At 35.0% G+C, this 24,496-nt stretch overlaps 2 protein-coding genes across 6 annotated transcripts; one reads left to right on the top strand and one right to left on the bottom strand.

Moving 5' to 3' along the window:
- Nucleotides 1–1,465: 1,465 nt before the first annotated feature.
- On the top strand, nt 1,466–7,758 carry LOC111900601 (TMV resistance protein N). Of its 2 annotated transcripts, XM_023896485.3 has the most exons (7): nt 1,466–1,628; nt 3,000–3,581; nt 4,032–4,213; nt 4,283–5,130; nt 5,224–5,448; nt 5,980–6,801; nt 6,880–7,758. In XM_023896485.3, the coding sequence occupies exons 2-7, from the start codon at nt 3,082–3,084 to the stop codon at nt 7,441–7,443; spliced, it is 3,141 nt and encodes a 1,046-aa protein (XP_023752253.1). In that variant the 5' UTR covers nt 1,466–1,628; nt 3,000–3,081; the 3' UTR covers nt 7,444–7,758. The 2 variants fall into 2 exon arrangements, with proteins under 2 accessions (XP_023752253.1, XP_023752252.1); XM_023896484.3 differs by having other exon boundaries at nt 4,032–5,130.
- A 4,953-nt stretch (nt 7,759–12,711) lies between these two features.
- LOC111900599 (disease resistance protein RUN1) lies at nt 12,712–22,793 on the bottom strand. 4 transcript variants are annotated; one of them, XR_002853249.3, is made up of 10 exons: nt 22,623–22,793; nt 19,462–20,206; nt 17,805–18,906; nt 17,490–17,711; nt 15,899–16,663; nt 15,283–15,810; nt 15,046–15,180; nt 14,875–14,923; nt 13,304–14,591; nt 12,712–13,023 (listed from the first exon to the last, which is right to left on the bottom strand). XR_002853249.3 is itself a non-coding variant. In XM_042896988.2 (9 exons), exons 3-8 carry the CDS (start codon nt 20,052–20,054, stop codon nt 15,073–15,075), a joined length of 3,318 nt encoding a protein of 1,105 aa, XP_042752922.1. In that variant the 5' UTR covers nt 20,055–20,112; nt 20,181–20,206; nt 22,623–22,793; the 3' UTR covers nt 14,632–14,923; nt 15,046–15,072. The 4 variants fall into 4 exon arrangements, 3 of the variants coding, with proteins under 3 accessions (XP_042752922.1, XP_023752251.1, XP_042752923.1); XM_042896988.2 differs by lacking the exons at nt 12,712–13,023; nt 13,304–14,591 and having other exon boundaries at nt 14,632–14,923; nt 19,462–20,112; nt 20,181–20,206; XM_023896483.3 differs by lacking the exons at nt 12,712–13,023; nt 13,304–14,591; nt 22,623–22,793 and adding an exon at nt 19,306–19,381 and having other exon boundaries at nt 14,632–14,923; nt 19,462–19,525.
- Nucleotides 22,794–24,496: the final 1,703 nt, after the last annotated feature.

The raw sequence follows: 24,496 nt of genomic DNA, 5'->3' as shown, positions 1-24,496 counted from the left end.
CTTTTCTCTCAAGTTATTCCAAGATGTTGGTGATGTTATGTGAACCATTTGAGGTGTCACACTTGAGGCACTAGGCTCTTAAGCTCCATAGAATCAAGCTACAACATAGAGGTATGTAATTCTACTAGTTAGAATTTCTATTATATGTACTTCATATTATGGTAGTTAGAACAATACCTTGGAAAATTGATATTTGCATGTATAATAGAGAAAATATAGATCCAATGTATTTAGGGTTGTATGTGTATCATAAGATGTTGTATTATACCAAAAACCCAACACTTTCAAACTCACAAAGGTCCATAAGGTGTGAAAATTAATGATGTTGCTTGAATATAGAAATGATGACTAGATGCCCTTCCTCTTCTTCTTGGTTGTGGGTGGGCTAACCCTAGCCCTCCCTTCCTTTAAATACGAAATAAAACCCCCCAAAATTAGGGCTTTCCTCTCAGACTAGCCTCATGCCGTGAACCATATGTGCTTATGTCGTGAGCCCAAATATGATGTGTGTTTCATTATTCCCCTCATGACGTGACAAGCATTACTCATATCGTGAGCTGGGTGAAACTTCTAAATTTAAACTTGATGAAATGCTTACCTAAACTGGGTGTTACAACTGATCTCCTTGATGACAACCTAGAAGGAGACATCTGGAAGACACAACCAAAGAGTGCTCTTACAGCTAGTAAGAAAAAGCTATTGTTTAAGAAAAAGAAAAATCTATATGATATGAAGCAAACTTCTAAGTGTAGTGGTACTTAAGTTTGATAACTTCATGAAGATGATCGAGTTTAGGAGACTTAAGGTTGATCACGGTTGTTGCCTGAAAAACTTTAGCTCCTCCTACATCATCCTCGTGTTGAATGTTAGTTCCGATACACAGAAGATTATTAAACTTAAGTTGCGGCTGACCAAAAAGTTCATGATAGTGAACCAAGGGGTCGCTAAGATGAAGAAAGTCATTAGTATAATGAACTCAACCGATGAATGCACTAAGGTGATTACCACTTAAATTTAAAGTTTTACGTGGCTTCAACTTCCCTTATAAGATTTTGAGTATTGGGGGTTGAGAGAGAGAGAGAGAGAGAGAGAGAGAGAGAGAGAGAGAGAGTATGTATGTGTGTGTGATCGAATGATGAAAATTTGAATGGCAAAGTAGACCTTGTTCAAGCCTATAATTAATGGCAAAAGAGTAACAAAAAAGTTATGATAAATTGCAAACTGAGATATAAATCTTGTGGCTTTTATGACAATAACCAAGTATGTGGTCATTTATATAGCATGTCAAAAAGATATTTATTTTGTTAAAATTTTTTTCCTCGTTATGCTATTTTTATGTTTTTCTCCGTATGTTAAGGGTTTTGATGTGATAATGTGTAGAAGTGTGATGGCTAATAATGAAAAATATGATTAACTATATATAAGGGGATTCTAGTCCGTTTCTTATTATTTTCACTCCCTCGTTAACAGTAACAGATCAGAATAATTGAGAGAAAACAGTCGAGGAAACGTACCCACCTACTCAAATCGATTCAAGTCGAAAGAACTTAGAAATCGAAGTATAAGCTTTCAAAGTAAAGAACTTAGAAAGGGTGTCGGCTAAAGTATGGCGTTGCTGGGAATTTGAGGTATCTTTCCTCGAACTAATAAATTAATGAATTATAAGTTATGAAGAAGGAAATGGAAGAGTTAATGAAGTTTTATGCTAAGTTATTGAGTAAAATTTATCAGTGAATTAAAAAAAAATGTCAATCCGGAATGTGAGAAAGACATTTTGACCTAATTTTGTCAACGTTGATAAGTTTGGGAATTAGTGCAGTTAGATGATCAAATTAAACAATATTTGAAGTTAACATGATGTTTATGTTATAAAAGAATGGAATATGAAGTAAAAAGAGTCTACTGCTGTATGCACGTGTTGTGGATACAAAAAGAAAATCAAACAGGGGGATTGGTCTGTTGTTCATTGCTGTGTATTTGTTGAGCAATCGAAGTATGCCTTTTACTATTTAAATCCGTGTATTGCTACGTTTAAGCTCCAAATACTTGGGAAATTCATTATTAGTACATAACATTATAATTAAATCACAGAACTAGTCATATACTGATTAATAATTATGGTCTTTCAAATCGAGTCAAGTTAGTGATGAAAGAGCTCGTTTAAGTACATGATATTGTTGTAAAATTTGTAATATAGTGATTTAGTGAAGAAATCTTGAAGGCTATATATGTACTATTAGAGATAGATGTTAACATCAAATTAGAAATCTTGAAGGCTTATATTTTGGGAATTTGAAATGCTAATTATTTAAATATGGCGCAAGTTGATAATTGTTGAAATCCATATTTAATGTGGGGAAGGGTATGTCAGATAGTGGTAAATATGTATGTAGAGTAAAGGCTGAAATTTGGGGGTATAAGTTATTTTGGGGTGAGAATGTACAATGTAAGAAGTGTGGTGGCTACATGTTGAAACTCTAAAACTTGAGTAAATATACAAGAAAATTATAGATACCTTTTCATTATTTTGACTCCGTGGTTAACCGATCTAGAGAACTAAAAGAGAGAATAGTCAAATGGTGGAGGAAAGGTATCTACATACTCAAATATATTCAAGTAGAAAGAAGAAATTAAGGAACAGATCTTGTGGAAAGTGAAGTGTAGGCTTGCAAAGTAAAGAGTTTAGAAAGGGAGTCTGCTAAACTAAATTTTGTTTTTTCTGGGAAATTTCCTCATCTTATAAGAAAAATCTCAGTGTAGAATTCATAGTAAAACATTAGTTGTATAATGTGATTCTAAAAAAATCTAACTCACTTGACCTAAATCAATTCATGCCTATCTTTAGAATTGTCACTTGTATTAGACTTCAAAGGAGTTTTTACGACCAAAAAAATGAAAAAGAAAATGTAAGGACTAGTTATGAGATTTTCTACATGGTAACCTGTTACTTCAATTATGAGTTCTAACACCATATTTCTACATGATAACATGAATTATAGGAAAGTCACATCTCTCGGTATAATTTCATTTCGTTGAGGTGCTCAAACCACATAAATTCTATCTCAACAAATCAACACATCCATGGCATCTTCATCATCTTCTCCTTCTGCTCCAGCCTTTTCTTCTCAATCATGGAAGTACCATGTTTTTCTTAGCTTTAGAGGAGAAGATACTCACAAGACTTTTGTGGATCATCTCTACTCAGCTCTTCAACAACAAGGGATCTATACTTACAAGGACAATGAAACACTTCCTCGGGGCGAATCAATTGGTCCATCCCTTATGAAAGCTATAAAAGACTCTCAAATTGCTGTCATCATATTCTCAGAAAACTATGCAGATTCTTCATGGTGCTTAGATGAACTTGAATGTATTATGAAATGCAGAGATACAAAAGGCCAAATCGTTATGCCCATATTTTATGATGTGGATCCCTTTGAAGTGCGAAAACAGAAACGAAAGTATGGAGAAGCTTTTGACAAACATTGGTTGGAGAACAAAACCAAGGTTGAGTCTTGGAGAAAAGCACTTGTGGATGCAAGTAACCTTTCTGGATGGGAACCCAAGCACATTGCCAACGGGTACTTTTCTTCATCAGTTTTTCACTTTGTATGTTTAATATATGTGTAGTCTACACATTTATATTCTTATAAGCTTTTTATACAAACGTCTTAATTACTCATGATGATGTTGATGACCGTGATAAATAGAGGCTTGACTAGATCAATTGATTAGCCTGGTAAGTTAAATTAAGTTATCATGGACCTCTTTGAGTTCTAATTCTAATTCCATACATAACGCCTTCGTTCAAGCAACAACAACAACAAATCCATATTGCTTCACCTTTTGCTATATGAAACTATTTGATGTTTCCCAGGATAATTGTTACAAACTACTTGGATATTAACTTTACAGCTTCTATTTTAGATCTGAAATATAAAGGGTGTTTAGGACCCCTTTTTTTATTTCATGCAACATGAAACAAATTACCTCTTTTGTGTGAGGATGTGTTAATTATTCTTGAATTGCAGGCATGAATCAAGGGTTATCAAAGAAATTCTTGATGCAATTTCACAAAGGTTGCAGCTAGTAACTTCAAGTGCAAATGAGAATCTGATTGGGATTGGGACCCGCATGCAAGGTTTGAAATCAGAGTTACAAATTGAGTCAGGTGGTGTGCGGATGATTGGAATATGGGGGGTTGGGGGTGGTGGTAAGACTACTCTTGCTTCTTCCATATATGATGAAATCTCTAGCGATTTTGATGGTTGCTGCTTTGTAGAAAATGTCCGCGAGGAATCAAGTAAGAATGGTTTGGAAAAATTGCAAGAAGAAATTCTTTCTGTTGTTTTGAAACAAAAGAAAGTGAAGGTACGTAGAGTTGAGGAAGGAAGACGTGTGATAATATGTAAGTTACGCCATAAAAAGGTCTTGATTGTTCTTGATGATGTTGATAACCTTGATCAACTAAAAGCATTAGCTGGAGCACATGATTGGTTTGGTGAAGGAAGTCGAATAATAATCACAACTAGAGATGAGCATATATTAACTGCGCACAAAGTTAATGTGATACACAATGTTAGTTTGTTAAACAATGATGAAGCTATTAAGCTCTTTTGCAAGCATGCACCCCGGGGTCATCGATGTATAGAAGATTATGGGCTGCTTTCAGAAGATGTGGTGTCTTATGCTGGTGGGCTTCCATTAGCACTTACAGTTCTCGGTTCTTTTCTTTGTGACAAAGACATTCATGAGTGGAGGAGTGCATTAGCCAGACTAAAAGAGATCCCGGATACTGATATTGTAGAAAAGCTAAAAATCAGCTTTGATGGACTTAAACCAATAGAGAAAGAGTTGTTCCTAGATATTGCATGTTTTTTTAGGAGGGAGTTAAACGAGAAGACAATGGAGAAACTTGATGCTTGTGGTTTTCATCCTGTTATAGGTATAAAGGTGTTGATACAAAAAGCTCTTATAACTATTTCAGATGGAGTATTTGATATGCATGATTTGATACAAGAAATGGCACACTACATTGTTAGAGGGGAACACCCTAACAATCCTACCAAACATAGTAGAATTTGGAAGAAGGAAGATGTTCTTAGAATATTTGATATGGATGCAACAATGGTAATGATTAAGCTACCTTTTCATGATGTATGTATGCATGCATGCAAAAGCACTCTAACGCCACCCTAACACCAGTTTAATCCTCTATCACAGAAACTTGACAAGATTGAAGCAATAAAATTTTGGGATGCTACGGATGAGGAATCACAACATTTTGTCCATGTGGCTGCAAACATGAAAAAACTTCGGTTGATTAGTTTGAGGACTGAAGAGAGCATCGAGACTACACGTCCATTGCCAGAAAATTTTCCACCAAGGGAGTTGTGCTGTCTAAGATTGCAAGGTCTTAAGCAAAAACAACTTTGGGAAGGCTATAAGGTAATTTTTATTGTTTCACTACTTGATTACTGGATGAAATCAGTGTCAAAGACGAAATTAATATGTTAGTTTTAAGTTGCTATTATGTATATCTGCATATAGTTATGTTATGTCACCGATTACTGGTGTCATTATATAATTAGATTGTAGTTTTTCTATAACTAGCAACAAGTCAAAAGCATCATGAGCCTTTAGTTCGTAGATGTTTTTTTTATGTTTGTTTAACCTGATTTTGTTTTTATTTTCATAGATAACCAACTGTTAAGTCCGTATCTTGGTAACCCGGATAAACGGTTCGGATCCGTGGTATTGATATAAAGCTTACCTGTTTGTCTAAATACATACACATTTTCCTTGTTTTCTTGAAAATAAATACAATATTATCTTTTAGGTAAAGCTACAACCTAAAACTACATTTCTGTTGATTGATAACCATTATAAAACATTGATATCATAAATTTGGGTTCACAAAAGAATTTTATTAATGATTTTTAGATATTTAACTAACAATCAAACACTGGTATTCAACAGTATCTGCCCAATTTGAAAAACATGGAACTTATTGCTTTAGAGAAGCTAATCGTGACTCCAGATTTTGATGGACTTCCGAATCTTGAAAGATTGACACTTACCGAATGTTATTGTTTAGAAGAGGTTCATCCATCCATTGGACGCTTGGAAAGTCTTCTTGTGTTATGTATAATAGATGCTTCGTGCCTTAAGTTTTTTCCACACATTACCCGATTAAAAAAGCTCGAAACCCTTATATTTTTAGATTGCTGCCAAATTTTGAAGCCCTCGGAGTTCCAACAGCAGAACAATAGTAGTATACCACATCTTCAATTGGATAATGGTGGGAAAGAAGTTGAATCATATAAAGAATCTATTACAAACTCTTTGGTTACTTGTTGGAGGTGTGGCTTGAGCAATCTTCGTGGTGTTAAATGTTGTTTAGAAGAGCCTTGTTTACCTCACAACAACATAGACTTACGGTTTTCTTATAGAGGCTTAAGTAAGTTGAATCTCAGTGGTTGTGATTTGGGAGATGAATACATTGGCTCTTGTGTCTGGGAGTTACCCAACTTACAAGAACTCAGTCTAGCAGCAAATAATTTTTCAAGATTGAATTTTAGTCTCTTGAAACTTCCTTGCCTCAAATGGCTAAACCTGGCAGCCTGCTTCAATCTTGTGGAATTGTTAGATCTGCCATCAAGTATAGCTGTTGTTATAGCGGATGGTTGTAGCTCACTTGAAAGCTTTGGAGATATTTCAAATTGTAAATGGTTGTGGAAAGTCTCACTTCTGGGGGAGAACAAACTTTATGGTGACATATTACTACACTACATGCTCCAGGTAATACTATTACTGCACTTCTCAAATTTCTATCTTTATATAAACCCTAACATAAGAATGTGTTTTCCATGGGGACAGGGAAATGCTATTGAGGATCACTTTATCAGTCTCACTCTTGAACATCAGATGATTCCAAAGGGTGTAGTAGTTAGGGGGAAAACATTTACACTGAATCTTCCAGATAATTGGTACTATGACTTTTGTGGGTTCTTAGTACACATTGTTACCGACATTGAATGTCCGAAAGTTATTATAATCATCACAGAGGAGGTTGATGATGAAGATTCTAGATTTGAGGCTCTAAAGGAGTCTAATGAAGCAATTTATCCTGAATATATTAATGGAACAACAACATCCATAGGATATGTTTCGTTTAATTCATTGAAGCACACCACATGGTCAAATTCATCATACAATATGATTTCATTTTCCTTAGAGGAAACGTATCGGAATCCGGATGCAGTTGAGAGTTACATTGGAGCTGCACTTATTCCTAGAAAAGGTAAAGGAGATGAGGTGCAAACAACAGATTGCTCAGGATTCTGGGACAAAGAACGTACTATACATGAAAAGACATTTAGGATCCAACATGATTCAAAGTCCCCTCTCAAGATTATATGGCATCCTTTCAACTGGTATTGACAAACTCATTAGATCTCTGAGTCTGAACTATATGCCAACTTGTAGCTCACACCGAAATTTTTTTTTAATATTTATTGTGATTAAGTGGATCAGTGGCAACATACATGTATTTATATGAATTTGTTTTTGTGATCCAAAATCTACCAATATGAAAATTATGTAAAGAGTTGTACATGATCATGCCTAAAAATCTGGTTAGATTAGGTGTCTAGTCAAACCAGTCTAACAAAAGCCCGGTCTAATATGTAGGACTGATGGTCTCTCTGGACCCGTCTCACTTTTATTTGGTTTAATACATTTGGTTGGCTTGGAGTTTCTTCACGTTCCATTCTTTTTAAGGTTGAACATTGACTAGTGCAACTTACGTGTGCTGTGTGCACATATTTTCGTCTTTGGACTGGGCCCAAGTGGGCCCTGGGTTAAGTCACTAAAGGAAAAGATGGTTTGGACATTGGGTCAGGCCTGGGCTGATTAAGAAGTCCTAAAATGGCCCATGACAAGGTCATGGGCCGTCCTCAATGATCAACCGATTAGTGTATTTTTTTGGCAGAAAATAAAAATAAAATATGTAAATAATTTGTTTTTTTTTCTTTATTCCAATATGAAATAAATATGTAATAAAAAACGTATGAACCAAAACTTGTCTTCAAGTGTACAAAACTACAACTCAACTTTTTATTCATTTTCACCGTCTTGGTTCTTTTTATTGTCCTTATTGAGCTTTGAAAATTTAGAAGTCCAACTATTTATTGTCAAAATTGTCTATAGTACTGTTTGAAGTCAAAATTGGTAAACCTTATACTAATACTTCAAGTGTTTCGTTTTTATCAAAACCGTCGTCGTGGTTTCAAGTGTAACGAGGTGTTGTATTCGATATGTGCCATCTTAGTTATTTTTAGCATATGCTGCTCGAAATATATCCATGATCATAACAAGTTGGTGACTTTTCATAATTAGCATGGTCTTTTTGGGTTACAATGTTCCATACAAGAAATGATTTAAGCTAATTTGGCAAGAAAGAAAGATTAAAGAATTAGTTTATTAACACACCAAAGTTATAATGAGTTAATTTGAGTTTAATTAAACATAAGTGATTAAAAATAAGTATCTACCGTTAGTCATCATCTCTAAATTTTAGGATAATGATAACTTAGCTGGCAAAACAAAAAATAACAAGTTTAAAAGGGGATAAACCCTAAAGGAGAGACCTGAGCTCGATTCGGCCCACCCCGCTCCTTGGTTTCCTCCTCTCCTTTTGATCTTTTCTTGTTCGGTCTTTTTCCTTCTTGACCATGCAAACTCTAAGGTAGCCCCATACCCTTGGGGTGTTCAGTTTGACAAGCATCAAATGAAGAAAGATCATGATCTTCTCCCTCTCAGTTTTGTGGTGCAAATCGGCAGCCCCTCCCAAGCTTAGAGCTCAAGGTTTTGACATCCAAAGAAGAAGGACTTCATGTTTAAATAGTTTGGATCATACTCTTGGGTGCAACTTTATCAGAGAAACTTTGGTCTAGGTTATAGATCATCTAAACGACATCAACAAGAAGGTTTAAGCAAAGTCTACAAGGGTATGTATTGTACATCTTTCTTGCTATGTTTTGTTACGTCGAATGGATGATCATCAGTGTTAAGGTACGGTTCCTGGAGTTTAGACTGATGGGTTCCCAATTTTTGGGAGTTTACTGATGGAAGTAGTTTGTAATTCCAATTTTTGAGAAGTTTCCTCTTTGAGTAGTAGTTGCTTTGATTTGGGTCTTACAGTTAGGGAGAGAAAGATAGTGGTCGCGGTTGAATATTTTCAAGTTATTGGGTTGTTGGTTGGCAGTTGTAGGTTCTCAAGTGATCTCTCAACTTCTCTGTATAGCTGCCTTGATTTCTAAATGGTTATATGAATCTTATGGAATATATTGGTGTTGTTTTCAGTGATTATAATCAAAATGAATTTCGAGGACGAAATCTAATTTAAGTGGGGGGGGGGGAGAGAGAGAGAGTTGTAACATCCTGTTTCGAGAAAGTTTCTTATTTTAGGATTATGGACAATACATGCATCGAGTAAAGGCCTTGGTCCTTAAGAGAATAGGGTTTAGAACTTATTGGATGTTGATAATATGTATTATGTAACCTAAGCCCTTGGTTTGTGTTTCAGAGCCAAAGGGTAAAATGGAAAAGTTATCTGTTAGGCTTTTTTGCATGGATAAGGGTTTTCAGTTCGACATGTGTTAAGCCAAAAGTAACTAGATAGAAGTGTGGGGCCCGTCAATACATTTTCGTGGATATAAAGATCGCCAAAAACATAGTTGAAACGAAGAAGTTATGGTTGTTTGAATATACCTGATATACATGTCTATGAAACATAGACCTAAATAGCCTCATTATTATGTGATAATAAGTTGGCACCATACTTTACATAATTTACATCATGTATACCTTGTGATTTATAGTTAATGTTATTTTCTAGTCATGATTACTGTTGGCCCTCTCATCAAGCCTACCATCTCTAGTTGGTCAAGATCATAACCTGATAACATTGTCATATGATTATAATAAAGAGAAATATACAAGGGTTCTCAATGAAAAGCATAAAGACTACAAAGTAGAAAGCGGATATAAATACTAGCTAGACAAAACCCTAATGGGCTAGGCTAACATCCCCCCTCAAACTCACAATGCCGCAACAATAAGCATTAAGAGTTTGTCATATAAGAACTGAAACCGAGAAGCCGATAGAGCCTTCATAAAAATATCCGCAATTTGCAAGGTTAATGAAACAAACGGAAGCGATATGGTCCCGAGCTGCAGGTGATGACGGGTAAAATGACAATCAATCTCAATGTGCTTCGTTCGCTCATGAAAAACAGAATTCTTTGCAATTTGTATCGCACTTTTGTTATCAAAATGCAAGGGAGTAGATGAAGAAATATGAAGTCCTATATCTACAAACAGCCACCGTAACCAGATAATCTCACATGTAGTTACACCCATAGCACAATATTCAGCCTCCGTGGAAGATCTAGAGACAACGTCCTGTTTCTTGCTCTTCCACGAAATGAGAGACTCTCCAAGAAATACGCAAAATCCAGTGGTGCACTTATGATCATGGCGATCACCATCCCAATCAGCATCACTATATGCACATAACTCAAGAGAAGGCGTCGAGGGAAACAAGAGGGTCTGAAACTGAGTGTCACGAAGATATCTCTGAATACGGAGAACAGCACCCCAATGAACAGAGGTAGGGGCAGTAACAAACTGACTGACAACATGAACAACATGGGCAATATCTGGACAAGTAACCGTGAGATAAATCGAACTTCCACAACAGTGCGATAAAGGTTCGGATCAGACAAAGCAACACCATCAGTAGGAGAGTAGTGTGCATTGGTTTCAAGGGGACTATAAACAGTCCGATTGTCAGAGAGGCCCGCACGTGTAAACAAGTCATATATATATATATATATATATATATATATATATATATATATATATATATATATATATATATATATATATATATATATATATATTCTGAGAAAGAAGATACCATTTGTTAGACTGGGCTACCTCAATATCCAAGAAATAACGCAGCAAGCCTAAATCTTTCATAGCAAATCGATGAGCTAGATCATGCTTCAAAAACTCAGTACCATTATGGTCATCACCTGTAATAATCATGTCATCCACATATAAGGATAGAAGAATCCATCCTGCACTTGAGCATCTAACAAACAAAGCAGAATCGTGATTACTCTGGACAAATCCAAGAGGGGTAATCATTGTGGATAATTTCTCAAACCAAACAAGAGGGGCTTGCTTGAGACCATACAAAGCTTTGCGAAGCCGACAAACTTCACCCGGTCGGTGTTGAATTCCTGGGGGAGGAGTCATATAAACCTCTTCATGGAGATCACCATTCAAAAAGGCATTCTTGACATCTATTTGAAAAATCTTCCACTGTCGAACAGATGCAACAACAATCATAGTACGGACTGTCGTCATCTTTGCAATGGGGGCAAATGTCTCCTCATAGTCAAAACCATACTGTTGAGAATACCCTTTTGCTACAAGTCTGGCCTTGTACCGCTCAACAGACCCACCAGCTTTTATTTTTATCTTGTACACCCAACGACAACCTATCGTATGTTTCCCAGGAGGAAGGGAAACCAAATCCCATGTATGAGTCTGATGAAGAGCAGTGAGTTCCTCAGCCATAGCAATCTGCCAAAGAGGATCTAAAACAACTTTTCTATATGATTCAGGTTTAGACAGATGATGGATACTCGCTATAAATGAAGCAAATGGTCCTGAATATATAGAGTAAGTAAAATCTAGAAGCTTAGTGGACTTGACAGGACGAGTAGATCTCCTGAGAGGTGGTGGTGGAGGTGGATACTCAATTTCAACAATAGGACTGGGCTCAGGAACAAGGGGTTGAGGAACTCTCTGAAGAGGTGGGTGTATCATGAGCTGAAGGATCAGGTGGTGTAGATGAATCTCGAGCCTCTATCTCTTCATTGAAAGGATCAATATGCAGAAGATCGGACTTCGTTACATTGTGGGTTGTAGCAGGAATTGAGTAGAAAAGAATATGTTCCAAAAAAGTGACATGCCAGGAAACATATAACTTCTGACTCATAGGATCATAGCAACGGTATCCTTTCTGTCCAATACCATACCACAAAATACACAAATAGCAGATTTCGGCCCCAACTTGTTCCTCTCAACATGAGGATGAAGAACAAAACAAGTACATCCAAAAACTCGTAAGGAAGAGTAGTCTGGTAGATGACCATATAGCTTCTCAAAAGGAGACATTTCTGAATTCAATGATGTAGGGATATGATTAATCACATACACATCAGTTAGGACTGCTTCTCCCTAAAAGGCACTAGGGACCTGCGCAGACAAGAGCAATGAACGGGCAGTCTCAACAATATGACGATGTTTTCGTTCTGCCACACTGTTTTGCTGAGGTGTGTCAGTACACGAGGACTGATGTATGGTATCATCAGAAGCAAGTAACCGAGTAAAATCATTAGAGGTATATTCACCCCTTAATTCACACCTGAAGCACTTAATCACAGCCGAATGTTGAGTTTTAACAAGAGCTCTAAAATTACTGTAAATATCAAAGAAATCAGATCTACGTTTCATAAGATAAACCCATGTATATCGAGTATAATCATCTATAAAAGATACATAATAGGTTGACCCACCCTTTGTGGATACTAGTGCAGGACCCCATACATCAAAATGAATAATGTCAAAAGGGACAGTAGAACAAGACATACTTTTATTGAAAGGTAAAGCAGAGAATTTTTCCAGTTTACAACCACTATAATCAAAAATATCACAAGTGTCTAAATGACCCAAAATACCACTAGATGCTAAAAAATTCAAACGTGATACAGACACATGTCCCAAACAAGAATGCCAAAGATAAAACTCAGATGACAAATGACTCAAACGGAAAGAAGATAAATCAATGTTGGAGGCAGCAACAACAGACACTTTGAGAACCTCCAAGACATACAGTTCCCCCACCCTACGGTCGATCCCAATCACCTTCTAAGTGTGTTGATCCTGTATAACACAGAAAAAATCAGAAAAGAACACCTGTTACCAGACTTACATAACTGACTGACAGAGGCAAGATTCAAAGTAAGTTTGGGAATGTAATAAACATCAGGAAGATTGATATGAGAAATAGAGACAGACCCAACACCCTCAACTAGCATAGATGTATCACTAGCAGACTTAACAGAAATAGATGACACTTGCGACAAAGAAGTAAATGATGAAAAATGAGGGGTCATATGATGGGTTGCACCAGAATCTAAAATCCACAAAGATTAGGGAATACCTGATGTACCAGATGAAGTAGGACTAGAGTGAGACATAGATGCAGACATGGCAGTGGGATTAGAAGCCAAATATTGTCTAAAGCTCTCAAACACCTTGGGATCCAATGCAGATGGGGGCATGTTTCTAATAGAATTTGTATCAATTGGTGGAATAGCAGCATCAGCAAACTGTGGAGGATGAGGGGTCTATGGAGGAGTACCAGATGAACGTGGCTGAAACTTCTGTTGACCAAACCTATTTTATTGTCCCGACTGAGGTTGACCAGATTTACCCTTATTGACTAACAATGGACACTGAGCTTTCCAATGATTCTTCTGTTTGCAGAATGCACACTCGTCATAAGCAACCCTTGAAGTTTGTCGGGACTGATTTGAGGAGACAGCAAGCACAGCAGGAGCAGGAGTAGGAATAGAAGTTGCTTTAAACCCTTTATCTGCATGAGACTTGATACGAGTCTCTTCTGCAATTAACTCATGGACAACAGAATCAACTGAGGGAAGAGGAGAGCGATGAAGAATTGTTCCATGTAAACCTTCAAAATCAGAGCGCAAGGTCATCAAGAACTAGACCAAGCGTTGTTCTTCCCTCCTAGCAATGTAAGGCTCAAAATCTTTTAACTCTTTAGATTCAGTAAGAGCCAATTGATCCCACAGATCATACATAGCAGCATAGAAATCTTGAATACTCTGGTCATTCTTTTGAAGGGCACGAATATCATATTCTAACTGGTATTGTTTAGCAAAATTAGACTAAGTATACAGTCTCTCCAAGTGATTCCAAACTTCCTTTGTTGTGTCATACATAGCCAATTGCATACCAATAGACTGAGTAACAGAGTTACTAATCCAAGTAATAACCTTGGAGTTATCTGTCTCCCAAGCATCAAACAACAAATCAAAATTCTTAGTTTGAGGAACTGAGGGTTTGGCTTTAGTCCCAGTGACATAGCCTCACATATTCTTCCTACGAAGGAAGTTCTTCATAACGAAACTCCAATACGTATAATTCTTTCCATCTAGGTGAGTACTAATTGACTGAAGGGAATCATCATTTCCAGTCATGTTGACAGAGAATAAATAACCACAATAATAGTATAACAATCTGAGAATGAAAGGAGTAACAAACCATCGGAAGCAATCAAACAGACAACGAATCAACAGCGACAACAAAGCAACGTAACAACGAATACTGACAACAGCGAACGAATTAACAGCACCAACGAACGAATTAACAGCAACGACGAATCAACACATCAATCTGCTATGAACGAATCTGCTACAATAACCCTACAAGGGGTTCTAACAACGTATCAAACCTCCGCTCTGATACCATGATAACATTGTCATATGATTATAATAAAGAGAAATATACAAGATTCTCAATGAAAAACAAAAAGATTACAAAATAGAAAGCGGATATAAATACTAGCTAGACAAAACCCTAATAGGCTAGGCTAACAAACCTACTTCTGATCTTGTATCTTCTTGTTCCTTGCTGTGTTATGTTAGACTATAATATTGTGGCAGTTGGAGGCAGTTATATATGATGTGACTTACAGATGATTGTTACCTCTACTGTGAGTCGCACCCTGTCATGATGATATAGAGGTGCTGCTTTCCTGTATAAATACATAGTGTAGTCATATGAATTAGCTAAAGATTATATACAAAGAATTCCCCCTCAATACTCGATGTATTTTGCAGTATCAGAACCTAGGATCAAATCAGAAGGAATTCTTACCATGATATTCAATCATCTTCATTTCATTCATTGTCCTCCCTTTGCAATTTGTTTCTCAATGTATGTTGCAGTGTAATCACCATCATATATAAGTTCAGAGTGGGGACTATACAAATTGGCAAAGAATCCAGAGATCTATGTATGGATGTATAGGTTTGTTAGATGTTTTTCTAAGTTTGCCAAAGAATACTGATAGAAGACTCTAAATTATCTTGTATCATAAATGCCCTTACTAACATTATTTTCCTCATCCCAAAACTCTGAGCAATCTGTTGCAACTTTTCTTGTTTGCACCGGATCATCTTTACTTTTTCTAGGAACGAGCTCAGCTGCAAATGAAGTCCAATACCCCTTTATGGAAAATGAAATGATATTGTATGATGGATTCAATGATGTGGTCTGCCTCAATGAACTAAAGGAAACATATCCCACATGTGTCGTTACTTCTCCATCATATTCAGGCTCTGGTGAATCATTAGAGTCCTGCCAAATCTCAAATCGAGAATTTTCCTGATCTTGCTCCTGCTTCATGATTATATCAATCGTACCCATCTCCAGGGTAATAATGCGTATTAAGAACCCACAGAAGTCATTGCACCAATCATCTGGAAGAACCAGTCTAAACGTGTCGTCATCAAATAGGTTCCATTTAGCATGTGGGAGACGCTTTGTGAATGTTTTTCCCCTAAAGAATCTACCTACAAATGCCCTTGGATTCTGATATTGAAGTCTGACACTGATAAAGTGATCTTCAATAGCATTCCCCTGCCATGGAAAACACATTCACTTATTTGTATGTTTGGGTTAATTAATATGATAAAGATCGAAATTCAAAAGGTACGTAAAGCAAAACCTGGAGCATGGAGTCTAGTAATATCTCACCATCACCAAGTTTGTTGTCCCCTAGAAGTGAGACTTTCCACAACCATTTACAGTTTGAGATATCTCCAAAGCTTTCAAGCGAGCTACAATCATCTGCTATAACAACAGCTATACTTGATGGCATCTCTGACAATTCTACAAGTTCATTGCAGGATGACACATCAAGCCATTTGAGCCGAGGAAGTTGCAAGCAACTAAAACTTAATTGTGAAAACTTATTTCCTTTTAGATCAAGTTGTTGCAAGTTGGGCAACTCTAAAACATAAGAGCCTATGTCTTCATCTCGCAACTTGCACCAGCGGAGATTCAACTTCCTTAAGAAGCAGAGTTCATGCATGTTGTGAAAAAAATCTACCCAACAAAAAACTAAAAAGTTTGGACAGGATTCTATGTAGGATGCAATTTCATTCCCACCATGATCCAAATCAAGATGTAGTAAATCCTCCATCTTCTGTTGTTGGATCTTTGAAAACTCAACAACTTTGCACTGGACTGCGAATGAAAGTATCTCTAGTTTCTTTATTCCCCAAATGGGTGGAAACATCTCAAGACCAGAACAATATTCTATAGATAAGAAAACAAGCTTTTCCAAGCAACCAATCGATGGATGAATCTCTTTTAAACAATGGCATTCATGAAGAATGAATCTTTCAAGCTTTGGAAGTCCATTAAAATCGGGTGTCATGGATAGGTTATGCATGTTGTGAAGTTTCAATAACTTCAAACTTGGCAGAAACTGTTGAATACAAGTCAAAAATATATCAAGGTGACAAGATTTTGAGGAAAATGGCATGCACACAGACACAAACACACGCAGAGAAACACAGTTATACACTATTTATATATGAGATAATAATAATAATAATAATAATAATAATAATAATAATAATAATAATAATAATAATAATAATAATAATAATAATAATAATAAAATAAAATAAAATAAAATAAAAAACTAGTTTCTTCCATCCGCAAACAGAAATCATCTGAAGTGCTCAATTATTCAATAAAATATCTATGAATCACTTATGAAAAGAAATAATAATAAAAGATCCTTAAACCCAGATCAGTGAAATCAATGTTTTATAATTGTTTTTAATCAACAAAAAAAATAGATTGAATTCTCACCTAAATAGCAACATTGTATTTATATTTGGAAAAACGAAAAGGAAATAAAATATATAACTTGTTTCTTGACATATTAGTCATTATAATCCTTGGTATTTATGTAAAACCCATTCTCCATCTAAATATCCTTTTGTCTTGACATAGATACAAATTTACTTTTCAATACTACAGATACTTGAAATTTACTCTGCTTCTTAAGGAAGTTGGATCCTACATATAATCTTGTCGAAGGATTCCAATAATATGTCAAGAAACAAGTTATATATTTTGAAAATTTTATAGTTATTAAAACAAAGGAAATTCACAGAATAAAGGTCTATGCTTTTCAATACTATAGATACTTGAAATTTACTCTGGATTAGTCATGTCTGTAATTCATAGTCCATTTTGTTTTCATCTGTTAATTAGATAAAGTGATTAGCAATAAGAATTACCATATAATCCTCCCAAAGTTGTTTTTGCAAGCCATCATACAATATAAGACAGCAAAGCTCAGTGAGTGGAAGGTCATTAAACAATGATTTTGCAGGATCACCTATTGATTCCATATACCGAAGGTTCTTCATGTTTGCAGCAACCGAATGAAGATCTTGTTCTTGTTTTTTTGCTGGCTGAAACCGAAAAACTATTTTTATTGCTTCGATCTTTTCAAGTTCCTGTGACAGAGGAACAAAATGGTGTCAGGATTGATTCAAAAGTGTTTGTTTATACATACATAACATATCATGCAAAGTTAGCTTAAACATTACCGTGGTTGCATCCATGGCACATATTTTAAGAACATCTTCTGTCTTCCAAACTCTACTATGTTTTTCAGGATTCTTGGGGTGTTCACCTCTAACAATGTGGTGTCCCATTTCTTGCACCAGATCATGCATATCAAATCTTCCATCCCAAGAAATAGTTATGAGAGCCTTTTGTCTCAACACCTCTATTCCTATAACAGGATGTAAACCACAAGCATCAAGAATCTCCATTGCGGTATCTTTCTTCGCCCACCTAAAAAAACATGCTATATCAAGGAACAAGTCTTGCTCATGCTGTTTAAGTCCATCAAAGCTGACTTTTAGCTTTCCCAGAATATCAGTATCTGGGATCTCTTTTAGTCTGGCTATTGCACTCCTCCACTGATTCATATCTTTGTCACATAGAAAACAACCGAGAACTCTTAGTGCTAATGGGAGCCCACCAGCATAAGAAACCACATCATTTGAAAGCATCTCATAATCTTCAACACGCCTATCACCCCGGAGTGCATGATTGCAGAAGAGCTCCATGGCCTCATCATCATGTAACAAACTAATTTTGTGTATCACGTCAACTTTGTGAACATTTAATAAATGTTCATCTCTGCTTGTGATTATTATTAGACTTCCTTCACCGAACCAATTATGTGATCCTGCTAACGCTTTGAGTTGTTCAAGGTTATCAACATCATCAAGAACAATCAAGACCTTTCTATGGCCTAACCTATCCTTTATCATGTGTTTTCCTTCCTCAACTCCCCTTATCTGCACTTGATTTGGTTTTAAAACATCAGAGAGAATTTTTTCTTGCAATTGTTCCAAACCATTCTTACTTGATTTCTCTCGAATATCTTCAACAAAGCAGCAACCAAAAAACTCTCTAGAGAATTCACTATAAATATAAGATGCAAGAGTAGTCTTACCACCACCCCCACCACCCCATATCCCAATCATGAGAACACCACCCGATCTAATTTGTAGCTTTGATTTAAAATCTTGCATGCGAGTCACTATTCCAACCAGGTTGTCATTCACACTTGAAGTTACTGGATGCAGCATCAGCGAAATTTTCTCAACAATTGTTTTGATAAACTTTGATTCGTCCCTACACATTGAATATAGAAGGACAATCAACAGATGCTCCCAATGACAAAAGAGGTAATTTATTTCGTACTCCATGAAATAAAGTAAAAAGAGTTCTAACTACCCTTTGCTTTTCACATTCAAAATAGAACTTGTAAAGATATTATCATAAGTAGCTTGAAACAATTGTCTTAGGAAGCATCAAATAGCAAAAAGTAAAGCAAGATAGATTTGTCATTGTAAGTTAAAGTGAGGTGTTGAGTACAGAATTAGAATCAAATTTGAACTGAATGAAGTCCATCATTAACTTATTTTGAGCTTATCCATAATCCTAGATCACAACCAAAGCATGTTAACTTTTCTCGTAATCCTACATAACTCTGGCTGGCATCACATGGATGCAGGATATCTTTTAACTTACCAAAAATATCATGTAATGCACTCGATGTCTCTGTATCAACATCATCAAGAATAATTGAGTGACTTGTATAAAATACCTATAAAATACAAGCATAAACGCCTTTCAGAGGACACATGTCTGAATCGTAAATTATGCGAACACGAAAAATTAACTTACATGTTGGCATTGTCATTGAATTCCCATCCAGCAATGTTACTTGCATCCACAACTGCTTTTTTCCAAGATTCAACCTTGGTCTGGTTCTCCAACTCATGCTTGACAGATTCTTCTATGTATTTCCGATTCTTTTCAAGCGGTGCAAAGAGCCATCCCAAAGGACTTTTCAAAAATGATTGTCCCCAAGATTTAACTTTTTTCTTGTTCTTCAGCTCATGTTTGGCAAATGCTTCTCCGTATTTCCTTTTTTGTTTTCTCAATTCAGACGGCTTCACGCCATAAAATATGGGAAGAATGATTTGGCCTCTCTTACCCTTGCATTTCATGATATGTACAAGTTCATCTAAGCACCATGAAGAATCTGCATAGTTTTCAGAGAATACGATGACAGCAATCTGTGATTCTTCTATAGCCTTCATAAGGGCTGGACCAATCGATTCACCCCGAGGAAGTGTTTCGTTGTCCTTGTAAGTATGGATTCCTTTTTGTTCAAGAGCTGAGTAGAGATGGCCCACAAAACTATTGCGAGTATCTTCTCCTCTAAAGCTAAGAAAAACATGGTAAGAAAAAGCTGGAGCAAATGATGATGCCATAGATGTGTTGATTTGTTGAGAAAGAATGTATGTGGTTTGATCACTTTAATGAAATGAACTACACAGACAAAGAGAAAGAAATTGAATGTATGTGGTTTGAGCATCTCAATGAAATGAACTTCATACCGAGAGGTGTGACTTTCCAATAAAACCTGTTATTATGTAGAAAAATCTTGTCAGATCAACTGATCATAACTAAAATAACAAACTACAATGTAGAAAATCTCATAACTAGCCCTTTGATTTTCTTTTTCATTTTTTTGTCGTAAAAACGCCTATGAAGGCTAATACAAGTCACAATTCTAAAGACAGGCATGAACCGATTTAGGTAAACTGAGTAAGTTTTTACAGAATCACATTATACAAAGTAATGTTTTACTCTTAATTCTACATTGAAAATTTTCTTATAAGATGTGGAGGAAATTTCCCTGAAAAAACAAAATTTAGCAGACTCCCTTTCTAAACTTCTTACTTTGCAAGCTTCTCCTTCAATTTCAACAGGATCTGTTCCTTAATTTCTTCATTCTACTTGAATATATTTTAGTTTGTAGATACCTTTCCTCCATCGCTTGACTATTATTCTCTCTTAATTCTCTAGATCAGTTAACCACAGAGTGAAAATAACAAAAATGTAACAATAATTCCCTTCTGTATTTACTCATGTTTTGGGGTTTCAACATTTAGCCATCACACGTCTTACATTGTACATTCTCACCCCAAAATTTATTTCATCAATTATGCTATTTGTCAAATACCTTAGCCCCCCAAATTTCAGCATTTATTATAAATACATATTTACCCCTATTTGACTTACCTTTCCATACAGTAAATACAGATTTCATCAATTATCAACTGACATCATATTTAAATAATTAGAGTTTCAAATTCCAAGTCGTTATGAATTTTCCCTACTTGAAAGAGATTTCATCCCTGAAATCTGACTAGGTAAACAACTCAGGATCACGTCTCAATTTGTCTCATCTTCAGATTCTCATTAAGCATTGTCGTCTGAAGTAGTTTCCTAACCAATACAATCTAATGTCTCCTCATTTTGTCTTCCGGATTTTCCACAAATCATATCTTATCATTAGTACAAAATCACGTTTCCTCCCCACAATTAACTCAAAATCCAACTTTAATATATCTGTAGGGTTAAAATTACGGAAACATGCCTCTGAGGCATTTTCCCTTAGCCTCCAGGCGAACCAAGGAGTAAGCCTTAAAGGTGGAATGACAAAATAATCATACAATATTATAGAACTCATCAAAACAATACAAATATCCATATCGAACTTAGAAATTGATAGTTAATGACATTTTCACAATATTCTAATATATAAAAATCTTAAAACATAATAATCTTTTAAGTTACTTATAAACTGAAGCAAATTAATTAAAGAAGTAGCACACACTTACCAGTAATAATAGCCAATGTGGGACTAGCCCACTTGGTAGAGGCTTTGCCTCTTAGATTGGAGGCCCCAAGTTCTAATCCCGGCATTGGCTAATTCTACTAAATTGGTGATAGTAACTTTTAACCACTAAAAAAAACTTACCAACAATAATAATATTCTAAAGTTCTAACAAATTAAAGAAACCAGTAGTAGCAGACTAGCAGTAAGAAAAGAAAAATTATAAAAATAGCGAACAATGTTATAGAAATGTAGCCAACTTAGTACTGACATTCGGGAAAAAAAAAAAAACGACTTAACAGTCAAACAAGAAGTATCCATCTTAGGGAGAAATTGAACAAATAGAGACCAATCAAAGAGAAAGTCCTGAAGGTTTTCTGATCCTCCGGATTTATATCTGATGTCAACATTTATCTGTCGTAAGACAAGAGGACATATATAGCCTTCAAAGAGGACATCACTAAGTCACTATATTACAACTTTTACCGGAAAATTATTGGTTTCACAAGGCTTATGTTTACGAATTTTTGCTTTCCCACCAACACATATAACTTATATCCGATTTAAAAACATTAATTTAAACTCACCAAAACGTCCTAACGATAGATCTACATATCTTTACACAAAAAACGAGTGTTTTCATCACTAAGCAGATTCGATTTGAAGCACCACAATTGGTAATCAGTATGACTAACACCTTTGATCCAATTATAATGTTATGTACTAATAATGAGTTTCCTAAGTATTTGATGCCTAAACGTAGCAATACAAAAATTAAAATACTGGCGAGCATACTTGGATTTTCTAAACAAACACACAGCAGCGCACAACAGACCAATCCCCTGTTTCACATTCTTTTTGTATCCACACACATACACACATCATTAGTCATTTTCCAACAAATTCCATTCGTTTATAACACACACAACAGCATATGAACTTCACAGATTGTTTAATTTGATCATCTATCTACACTACTTCCCGAACTTCACAACTTTGACTAAATTAGGTCAAAATACGTTTTTCACATTCCGGGTCGACATTTTTTTTAAGTATTTGATGAAATTACTCAATAAATTACATTAAGCTTCATTAACACTTTTATTTCTTTCTTGGTAACTTATAATTCATCAATTTATCAGTTTGAGGAACATACCTCAAATTCCGAGCAACACCAAACTTTGGCAGAAACCCTTTCTATCTCTTTACTTTGCAAGTTTATACTTCAATTTCAATAGTATTTATCCTTAATTTGTTCTTTCAACTTCGATCGGTTTGAGTTGGTCGCTACCGTTGACTTTTCTCCTAGTTCTCCCGATCGATTAACGTTGGAGTGAAAAATAAGGAAGTAATTAAAATACTTTTTGAATCAGCTTTTTAGCTTATTCTTTATAATTTACGGTGGAAATAAACAATAAGCAATAAGCAAGGGAACGGTGGAAATAAACAATAAGCAATAAACAAGGGAAGAGATTTTTATTAAAATTAGGTTATTTAACTTAATAAGCTGAATTTTATCCAAACATTCAAATTAATTGTAAAAATAAGCAATAAACACTTATTTTTTTCCTATCCAAATAGAGTTCCATTATCTTTATCTCTCTATATATATTAAAATAGAAATCACTTTCAATCAATCAAGGCATTCATTATGTTTTCTTGATTAATTTTAACCATTAAATTATTTTGATGTTATCATTAAGTTGACTAGGTTTGGAAAGTTGAAAACTTATTAAGGATGACTAAAATTTTTAATTGAAATATATTGAAGGGAAATAAATGTCAACATAATTGTCAAAACATAAATATAGTTCTTTCCATTTTTAAAATCAAGGAATTTGTATATAACTTTCATAATTATAGAAACTGAAATCAAAAAATTCAAAATAATATGATATGAATCACAATATTAATTTCTTCATATCCTTTCTAAAATCTTTGTTCAAAATTATGTATAAGTATAATCACATTCAGTTGTTATCACAATTTGGTGAAATCTGGAATTTGCAGCATCATGTTTGAATACTAGCTTCATAAGTTTAGCAATTTTTTTTATTTATTAATTTCTTACATCTGATTATAGTTTGTGTTTAGTATATGTATCAATGGCTTATTAGTGGGTTTTTGATAAACGGATTTTCTATTCTCTCTCAATCTATGTGTATGTGTGTTTGCATGTGTGTGTGTGTGCTTGAATTGGATTCTATGTTTGGATTGGATGAAGTAAATTCAGTTTAATTAGTTCTGTGTTAATTGGATTAGATTATATGTTTGGATTGGATGAAAAAATAAATAAAGAAAAGTAAAAATGGACTACCTTTCCGAATGGTTAAGTGTCTACATATGTTATTTTTTCAAAATGACTTATTTAGGCTTGCTGTAAAAACTACTTTTATCTGGAATGATTCGTATATTCTTTAATATATATATATATATATATATATATATATATATATATATATATATGTGTGTGTGTGTGTGTGTGTGTGTGTGTTTCTCAATAAGCATATGCATTTTTGTCCAAAGGTAAAAAAAGGAAAATGTAATTTTGATATTGATGTATTATACATACTTGTTGTAAAATGACATATTTATACTTGCTGTGTGTGTCTGTTTTTGTTTCTGTGTGTGTGTGTTTGTTTGTTTGTGTGGATTGGATTTTGTGTTTGTACTAGATGATGTAAAATTCAATTTAATTAGTTCTGTGTATGGATTTGATTCTGTGTTTGGATCAGATGAAAATAGAAATAAAGAAAAGTAAAAATGGAGTACCTTCCTGAAAGGTTTAGTGTCTACATATATTATTTCTTCAAAATGACTTATTTACCCTTACAGTAAAAACTACTTTTTGGGAACGATTCATATATTTCTTTAATATATGTTTGTCTTTGTGTTTTTCAATTAGCATATGATTTTTTGTCCAAAGGTAAAAAAAAGGCAATGTACTTTTGATATTGCCTTATTATACATATTTGTTGTAGAATGATTTGTTTACATCAAAATGATAATGCAGGTGTTATCATCCTCCTA

Source organism: Lactuca sativa, chromosome 8 (assembly GCF_002870075.4).
Source record: "Lactuca sativa cultivar Salinas chromosome 8, Lsat_Salinas_v11, whole genome shotgun sequence".
Classification (NCBI taxonomy): domain Eukaryota; kingdom Viridiplantae; phylum Streptophyta; class Magnoliopsida; order Asterales; family Asteraceae; genus Lactuca; species Lactuca sativa.
Note: the sequence above shows the minus strand (reverse complement) of the source record. Positions and strands in the feature narration are given on the sequence as shown.

What these genes read in the sequence shown, in the direction of transcription:
- LOC111900601 (XM_023896484.3), top strand. Translation starts at nt 3,082, where the DNA reads ATGGCATCTTCATCATCTTCTCCTTCTGCTCCAGCCTTTTCTTCTCAA. An exon ending in CCCAAGCACATTGCCAACGG is followed by an intron (nt 3,582 to 4,031) that starts GTACTTTTCTTC and finishes CTTGAATTGCAG; the next exon opens with GCATGAATCAAGGGTTATCA. An exon ending in AACTTTGGGAAGGCTATAAG is followed by an intron (nt 5,449 to 5,979) that starts GTAATTTTTATT and finishes GGTATTCAACAG; the next exon opens with TATCTGCCCAATTTGAAAAA.
- LOC111900599 (XM_042896988.2), bottom strand. Translation starts at nt 20,054, where the DNA reads ATGGCATCATCATTTGCTCCAGCTTTTTCTTACCATGTTTTTCTTAGC. An exon ending in GTGCCATGGATGCAACCACG is followed by an intron (nt 17,712 to 17,804) that starts GTAATGTTTAAG and finishes CCTCTGTCACAG; the next exon opens with GAACTTGAAAAGATCGAAGC. An exon ending in TTTGGGATGAGGAAAATAAT is followed by an intron (nt 15,181 to 15,282) that starts GTTAGTAAGGGC and finishes ATCCATACATAG; the next exon opens with ATCTCTGGATTCTTTGCCAA.